Below are 7793 nucleotides of genomic sequence, written 5' to 3'. Positions count from 1 at the left end.
GCCCCATGCTTCCCCCAACTCAGACAAACAACACAACAGGGAAGCTTTGTTTGGGGACATTTAGGCTTGGGGACCCAGGGAGAGGGCCTCACAGAGGAGCCCCTAGCCTTCGGGCACTTCGGATGCCCTATTTGGAACACCCTGTAGCCCCACTCCCCAATATCTGCTTCCTTTCCCCACTCTTCTTGTGTCTTCTTTGACTATACAACCCTCAGTAGCTTGGCTTTCCTTTGATTCTACCCTACATCACCCCTTTTCCCAGGTCCCTCCATCATCCTCTCCATCTACAACTCTCCTTCCTCCCACCGGGAGCGTGACTCCCCCTACCTTTGGCTGAACGGGGACCCTAGCGGCTGGGAGAAGAGTCTTGGTCCTGTAGATCAATCCTAGGACTTCCAAAAAAAAGTACTTGGGAGACTGCCCCTCTTTCTCCCCCGCCCCCCCTCTTCGTTCCTCCCACGTCCCCTTGAGCCCTCCCACATTCCGCCTTCTCCCAGGATCCCTCCCAGGCCAGTTCCCTCCTCTTCTCCCCTCCTCCTTGAAGCTGGCCGCTGCCGCCGCTCAATCTCCCTCCCGCCCCCCTCCTCGCCCCTCCCAGCTTGTTTAATAAAGCTCTCTTTTCCCGCGGGTTGGGTGCCGGGCAGCTGCGGTCAGAGAGCTGGACACACAGGAGGCCACGGGGCCGCAGACTATCCCGGGCTGCGCCCCGTGCGGCGACTCGGCTCCGAGCTCCGGCAAGTCTTCAGTCCCCAGCCCCAGCCCTTCCCCCATGTCCCCGGCTCTGCGGATCGTAAATAGCCGAATTCCCGCGGAGCAGGGGTCGGGTCAGGTCCGGGGAACTGAAGCCTCGAAGGCCCAGAAAGTCCCTCCAATGCCCCAGGGTGCCCGTAGGCATTTTCTAGATGATGTCACGGCCTTCACTCTGATGTCACGTTGAGCATCTGACGTTGTACGCAGCCCCCAAGCCTAAGAGCCAGAGTCCTCTGACCGAAGTCACGGGGTTTCTCTCGGTGAAGCCACTAGAGTGAGACCTAGGGCTGGAGGTGGGGGTCTAGAGGTGGTACCCCTTCCCCTTTCTCTGGCCCATCTCCTTCCTCCCCTTTCTGGGTTCGCTGAGGCTGGGGAGGGATGGGGACGCCTCCCGCGAGCCCCGCCCCGTCCCGCCCCGCCTCCGGGCCCGCCGGGCCAGGAAGCGCGGAAGGAACCGCCGGGGGCCATGGACGGGGCCGTGATGGAAGGGCCGCTGTTTTTGCAGAGTCAGCGTTTCGGGACCAAGGTAGTGTGGGCAGGGGTTGCTGAACCCCATCAGAGCTAGGGGTGGGCGACTGAGCCCAAACGGAGGGAGGGGGCTCGCGGCGGGTAGGGGAGCGGCGCCGGGACCCGGAGAGCCCCGTGACGTTCCCGCTAAAATGCTTTGCACATTCTTCGGAGTAGTGTCCGCCGGCCTCCGGGTATGCCTCTCCAGCCCTGGGGTGACAGAGCGGCATCCTCCAGGAGAAACTTCGCCAGCGATCGGGAAGCCTTGGTGTTGAAATCGGCCCGCGCGGGTCTTTCCTTCCCCCGTCGGGGCCGGGCAGCCAGTGCTTGTTCGCTCCCTCCCCAGCGTCTCTCGGCTCTTTCCCCAGAGATGGAGGAAGACCTGGGCGGTTCTCTACCCGGCCAGTCCCCACGGTGTCGCGCGGCTCGAGTTCTTTGACCACAAGGGGTCTAGCTCTGGAGGTGGCCGAGGGAGCTCGCGCCGCCTGGACTGCAAGGTGATCCGTCTGGCAGAGTGTGTGAGCGTGGCCCCCGTGGCAGTGGAGAGCCCCCCTGAGCCTGGCGCCGCAGCTTTTCGCCTGGATACCGCACAGCGATCCCACTTGCTGGCGGCCGACGCGCCGTCCAGTGCAGCCTGGGTGCAAACGCTGTGCCAAAACGCCTTTCCGGTGAGGGGCTCGGGGCTGCACTGGGCCCAAGAGGCGAGGCGGGGTGGGAGCAGTTACAGCGGCAGAGGAACTGGGCTGGCTCAGACCCTGGGAATCGGGGTGAGAGAATCACAGCCTCCTTCATACTCCTTCTCTTTACCCCAGAAAGGCAGCTGGGCCCTGGCACCTGCCGAGAACCCACCCAAGCTTTCCGCCCTGGAGATGCTGGAGAACTCGCTGTATAGCCCCTCCTGGGAAGGTAGATGGCCTGAAAAGCCCCAGCAGGGATGGGGTGGAAAGAAAGGGTGTCCTAGGAGGGGAAGTAGGAAGCTCCTGAGAGCTGGCTTGAGAGAGAGAGAGAGAGTGTGTGTGTGTGTGTGTGTGTGTATGTTTACAACCTGCTCCCTTCTCCTTTCCCCCACCCCAGTCCTGGCCGGGTCCCAGTCTAATTGTATATTCCTTCCAGGATCCCAGTTCTGGGTAACGGTGCAGAAGACTGAGGCCGCTGAGCGCTGTGGCCTGCATGGCTCCTATGTGCTGAGAGTGGAGGCAGAGAGGCTGACTCTTCTGGCCCCGGGGGCCCAGAGGCAGATATTGGAGCCACTTCTTTTCTGGCCCTACACTCTGTTGCGTCGCTATGGCCGTGACAAGGTAGGGTGCTGTCAAGACAGGACTGGCTGACTGGGTTGGGCACCTGTGGGAGGGGTGGACAGGAAGGTGGGAGACTGCACTCTAGATAACTCTTTCTTGCCTAGACCATGACCAACCTCCCTTTCCAGTGGTCTCTTTTTTGTAGGTCCCCTAACTAGTTCTAGCCCTGTGACTCACCTCCTCTGACGTCTCCTGGTAACGTGTTTCCCTCTACATCCTCTTCAGGTTATGTTCTCTTTTGAGGCTGGCCGCCGCTGTCCCTCCGGCCCTGGAACCTTCACCTTCCAGACGGCACAGGGAAATGACATCTTTCAGGCAGTTGAGACTGCTATCCACCGACAGAAGATTCAGGGAAAGGCTGGCCAGGGGCAGGATGTTCTCAGAGCTGATTCCCATGAAGGAGAAGTGGCAGACGGGAAGTTGGCTTCCCTCGCGGCCCCCCTGGAGCTCCCAGGAAGCCCTCCAGCCCTGTATTCTGAACCCTTAGACTCCCTGCGCATTCCTCCAGGCCCTTCCCAAGATTCCCTGTACTCAGACCCCTTGGACAGCACCCCTGCTCGGGCAGGGGAGGGGACACAGTTAAAGAAAGCTCTCTACTGGGACTTGTGTGAACATGTGCAGCAAAAGCTGATAAAGGCCAAGTTGACAGACCCTAAAGAAGACCCCATTTATGATGAACCTGAGGGCCTGGCCCCAGCCACTCTCCGGGGCCTTTATGATCTGCCTCAGGAGCCCAAGGATGCGTGGTGGTGCCAGGCTCGGGTGAAGGAGGAGGGCTATGAGCTCCCCTACAACCCTGCCACGGATGATTATGCTGTGCCACCCCCTCGGAGCACAAAGCCCTTTCCAGCTCCCAAGCCCCAGGGCCTGGCCTTATCTGAATCTGATGCTGCAACTGGCAGTGGCAGCCAAGGCCATAGCTCAGACACTGCCCTGTACAGCCAGGTCCAGAAAAGCGGGGCCTCAGGGAGCTGGGACTGTGGGCTCTCTGGAGTAGTGACTAACAGGACTGGGGCCAAGTCAGAGGGTTCCACGTGAGAACTGGGCGAAGCTGAGGTTGCCGATAGGAGGACCATGGGGAAGGGGCACGGGATCAAAGAAACCTGTTAGAACCAGCAGGAACCAGAGGGGCCTGTGTGCAGAGACCGGGGTACAAGGGGAGTCAAGGGAAGGATGATCTGTCCCAAGAAGTCATGGAAGCGGGACAGAGTCATAAAGGGGCTCAGGGATGGGATCTGGGGGAGGCCAGCACCTCTAAATCATCCCCACCAAAGGAAGGGATAGCTGCTGGAGCAGAACTATAGAAAAGGGTATTTGGTCAGACAAGGTATGGTTTGAGAGGCTTGTATGGAGAGGCTTGTATGTCTCCTTGTAAAGGGAGACACTGAGCTGTGTCTGGATCCCTCCCGCTTCATTGTTCTTTACCATATATATATATATATTAGTTGTTTTTTTTTGGGGGGGGTAAGTTTTATTCTCATTAAAGTCAGTTTGGATTTAAGAGGTCTATGTCTGTGAACAGTCATAAAGGGGACAGAGGGGCAAGATGTACTGGGCAGACACGGGGTTAGGAGAACCAGAAAGGCATTAGGGGCCACTGAAGGAGGAAAGGGCCCCAGGGAGGGGGTGACCATTCAGAGTCTGAAAGGTCCACTTAGGCCCACCTGGGGTGGGTGAGGCCCTGGGTATAACATTGGTAACCCTCAGTTTCCCCTGTTGCCCTTAATTATAGGCACAACCTCACAGGGTTTTTTGTATGGAAGGAGTTAAATTTCTCAAGTACTTAATTGATTTGAAGTGCAGAATAAGCATTTTACAAATGGTAGTTATTCTGTGGATGGACAAGGCTGCTGGGTGGGTGTGAGGAAAGGGGAACAGGGAGGGAAAACAGGCCTTTTTCATACCACCCTCTCCCCCGTTCTCAGCTCTAGGATGCCCCCCTCCCCTGTCTCTCATTCTCTCTTTCTCTCACACACACACAGTTTGCATGTAGGTAGCAAGCACCAGCCACTTTTCTGTCTGAAGGCTGATGGGACTTGCAATGTGATGGGAGGGGCACAGGCTTTGAAATGAAGCTTAGATTTCACTCCTACTTGTTTGTCATGAGCTCGGAAAACCTCATCCTTCTCTCCTGAGGTCCAGTTTCCTGAAGGTGACCTGACATCATCCACCTGCTTACACAGAACTACAAGGAGAAATTTGGGTCTGGGAATACTCCTAACAATGGTGGAGACCTACTGGGTATTTATTCTTCATTTGTGTTAACAGTATCAAATGATCCAAAAGAAAAATAAGTCCCTTCTTGGAGAAAGAAGAGGGTCAGATGTGTCTCTTTATAGCCTGAGGAGTGGGGTGATGAAAGCATTGGAGGCGGAGGAGGGGAAGGCTCTGTTTCCCAGTCACCTGGAACTCGCAGAGGGTCAGGTGGACAGAAGGCAAGTCTGGCCACAGAAAGCCACTGTGGGACAGATCTGGGACCTTGGAATGGATGTGCTTTAGCAGGGCAGTCGGGCTATGGTGCTAGTGACTTAGGGCCCTAAGGGATACTCCTCCTCTGCCTCTTCTTCCTCCTTCTCTTCCATAGGAGGCTGGAAGAAGACTTCTGAGGAAGCTTTGCTGGCTGCTGGCATCTTGGGGCCTCTGCCAGGGGCTGGAGTCATAGGCAGAGGGGCCACTGTGGCTCGCACTCGATTTATTTGCAAAGGCTGAGCCTGCAGAGAAAGCAAGAAGAGCTTTCTGTGAAGACTAGACAAAGTCCTGATTTCCTATTCCATTCCCTGCTGGGTCTCCAGTCCTAACTGCTTCTTGGGTCCCATGAGTGACAGCCTTAAGGCCCAGAGCACTGGAGTCCCCGGGGCCCTAGCCTCCACAATGCCTATCTCCCAGCTGAGTGTCCTCCTCTGTCTGCTTGCCAAACAGCTAACTCATGGTGGGTTCTATTCCCCTCTCTAGACTGTCTGTAGTTTGGAAACCTCTTTCTCTTGTAACTTCAGGTAAGACAAAAGTTTTTTTCTACAGGCTTTGTTACTGAGAAACAAGAAAAAGATTTATAAGAGCACAAAAGGAAGCCCATATACTACAGAACATGGATTTCATAAAAATAAATCCTCCCCCGCCCCCGCCAATTACTCTTCTCTCTTGAACTCTTGTCACTGGAGCCATGTCTCTAAGCTTCTAACCTTGGTCAGCCTCCCTTTCCTCATCTGTAAAATGAGATAACACTTACCTTGTAGGGATGCTGTGAGGATTAAATCAGAAAAATATATGTGAGAGTACATGTCATAAAACCTGGCAAATAACTGTTGCTTGGTAAATACTAATTTCCCTCCCCTTGGGCATTTCTTATCCCACCTTCTTTCAACAGAGGCTGCGGTTGTGGTTCCAACGCAGCCAGTTTGCTTAGTGGGACAGTGATCTGTTAAATGACTACTGAATTTCCCAAACACTGCAATTAAGATAACTAAATATTTTATGTAAATGCCCAAGCAAAAAAAGTCCCAGTACTGTGTAAGGGTTGTAATTTTCTTTGTCTAGGGTTAAAGGCTTCTCTTCCCATTGGTCTGTTCTTCCAGAGGATATCAGGGAGGATCTCCTTTGGATGGGGGACAGGGGAAGAGGACTCTGGCATTCTGGGCATAACGGGGAAGGAGGGAAGTACCTTTCTTACAGCCCGGCTCTTCGAGCTTGGGTGGAACCGGCCATGAGGGTTGGCAAAGGTGCTGCTCAGGTGTGAGTACAGGTGGCTCCAGACTTCCAAGGGGTTGTAGGTGGATTCTAGTTCCAGGTCATCAAGCATGCTCTGAAGAAGAGAGACAAGGCGCCTCACTGGGAAACGTGAGGTCACAGAACCCAAGATGTCAGGCAGAGACCTGAGCGTGAGAAGCTGAGGAGGTGTGATGGCCCTGGGCTTCACTGAGGGGTGTGAGAGAGATGCGTGCCCTCTTGGGTGTTCAGGCCCCCAGGTCTGAGTGCTTGTGAAGTGTCAGGCAGGGGTACAAGCAGCAACCGAATAGTGAGGGACACTGAGCTTTCTGGCCCCAAGAACCATGTCACAAGGATTCTGAGAAAGGCCAGAGTGCCGTGAGGGTTACAAGGGAGCCAGTGTGTGAGGCTGTGAGGGAGGGTGAGTTGGGGGCTGAGGTGCTCAGTCTGCAAAGCAAGTACACTGAGTTCTCGGCCTGTGAGGCGAGCATAACCAGAGGACATGCGAGCAGAGCATTCCTGAGCAGTCAGGTTTTCCGGCCACAACATCCTGTGCCAGGAAACAACTGGCCCTGAAGTGAGACGCTGAGTGAGCCACGGCCACTCGTGCCCACCTCTCTCGCATCCCTGTGGCTGCCAAGCCAAGAGCACAATCCCAGGCTCTGTCCTCTCGGCATGTAAGCCAGGAATCTAGCAGCAGGGGTGTGGTTCCAGTTCTCTGTGCCGTGAGCCCCCCTCCCACCCTCAGATGGGGAGGCTGGCAGAGGAAATCCAGAATCCCAATCCAAGATGAGAGGAGGGGAAGGATAAAACTGGCCTTAGAGCTGTTCCCTCTTTTGCATCATAGTCTCATTTAAAGCTCTTCCTATTCTCAGCGCCTATATTGGCTGCCTTTTCCTCTTTCTCTCAGAGATAGAGGCGTACAAACACAGGCACACACACATGCATTCAGAGATTGCAAAGACGGACCCATGAGAACACACCATCACACAGATGCGTGCTTTTTTCCGCCTCACCTCAGTTCCTGGCCTTCTTCTCTGTTCCTCTTACCATACTCTTGGAACCACTTCTCCCTCTGCTCCTTGGTCCTTTCCTTCTGGGGCTGACTCGTTTCCCTCATCCCTTTCTTGAACTCCATTCTCTTCTCTCCCCTCTATCCCATGAGATCCGGGCTCACTTGCCTCCACAGTCTTAAGGCTGTCAGCAGGCATGTCCTCAGGTAGCAGGGGGAAAGGGCTGGGCAGCATCAGTTCCCGAGTGGCCACTGCCTTCACCAGCAGAGTGGGAGAGTGAGATGGCAGGATCACGTAGAAGGTGCTAGCAGGCTCTCTCAGTTTGTGTTCTCGGTTCAGGGGCTCCCCCTTGGCCAATAGCAGCCATTCTCTTTTCTGAAACAAAGACACAAAAGTGTAGGCTCATCTTCAGTCTTTGGCATGTTTGGAAGACTAGTCCCAATTGCCGGCCTGTTTACTCTCCCTCCCCTCAACTAGTTCTCGACGTTTTAAAGCAGTGCCATCATTTTGTGCAGCAAGATCG

At 55.2% G+C, this 7793-nt stretch overlaps 3 protein-coding genes across 5 annotated transcripts in view; 1 reads left to right on the top strand and 2 right to left on the bottom strand.

Moving 5' to 3' along the window:
* LOXL3 (lysyl oxidase-like 3) overlaps positions 1–409 on the bottom strand; it is an 18087-nt gene extending 17678 nt beyond the window's left edge. Inside the window, exon 1 of one of the 2 annotated variants that reach the window (XM_010829709.1) lies at positions 328–409. The gene's annotated coding sequence lies outside the window, so the exon portion shown is untranslated. The remainder of the gene's footprint in view (positions 1–327) is intronic. The other variant, XM_010829710.1, reaches the window with a different exon arrangement.
* Positions 410–1133: 724 nt separating this feature from the next.
* Positions 1134–4049, top strand: DOK1 (docking protein 1, 62kDa (downstream of tyrosine kinase 1)). 2 transcript variants are annotated; one of them, XM_010829711.1, is made up of 5 exons: positions 1134–1276; positions 1626–1925; positions 2070–2163; positions 2371–2555; positions 2781–4049. In XM_010829711.1, the coding sequence occupies exons 1-5, from the start codon at positions 1217–1219 to the stop codon at positions 3591–3593; spliced, it is 1452 nt and encodes a 483-aa protein (XP_010828013.1). In that variant the 5' UTR covers positions 1134–1216; the 3' UTR covers positions 3594–4049. The 2 variants fall into 2 exon arrangements, with proteins under 2 accessions (XP_010828013.1, XP_010828014.1); XM_010829712.1 differs by lacking the exon at positions 1134–1276 and having other exon boundaries at positions 1849–1925; positions 2074–2163.
* Positions 4004–7793, bottom strand: part of M1AP (meiosis 1 associated protein) — an 87597-nt gene continuing 83807 nt past the window's right edge. Inside the window, exons 7-10 of the mRNA XM_010829713.1 lie at positions 7439–7645; positions 6214–6354; positions 5146–5266; positions 4004–4964 (exon numbers count right to left, since the gene is read on the bottom strand). Coding sequence (XP_010828015.1) covers positions 4801–4964; positions 5146–5266; positions 6214–6354; positions 7439–7645 — 633 coding nt within the window. The 3' untranslated portion in view covers positions 4004–4800. The remainder of the gene's footprint in view (positions 4965–5145; positions 5267–6213; positions 6355–7438; positions 7646–7793) is intronic.

This window comes from Bison bison, unplaced genomic scaffold (genome assembly GCF_000754665.1).
Source record: "Bison bison bison isolate TAMUID 2011002044 unplaced genomic scaffold, Bison_UMD1.0 scf7180017864508, whole genome shotgun sequence".
Lineage (NCBI taxonomy): Eukaryota > Metazoa > Chordata > Mammalia > Artiodactyla > Bovidae > Bison > Bison bison.
The sequence above is the reverse complement of the archived record's forward strand: the minus strand, read 5'-3'. Positions and strand labels throughout refer to the sequence as shown.

Coding starts and splice junctions, on each gene's coding strand:
- DOK1 (XM_010829711.1), top strand. CDS start 1,217: ATGGACGGGGCCGTGATGGAAGGGCCGCTGTTTTTGCAGAGTCAGCGT. Junction 1,926..2,069: donor TGTGCCAAAACGCCTTTCCG/GTGAGGGGCTCG, acceptor TCTTTACCCCAG/AAAGGCAGCTGGGCCCTGGC. Junction 2,164..2,370: donor GTATAGCCCCTCCTGGGAAG/GTAGATGGCCTG, acceptor TATTCCTTCCAG/GATCCCAGTTCTGGGTAACG.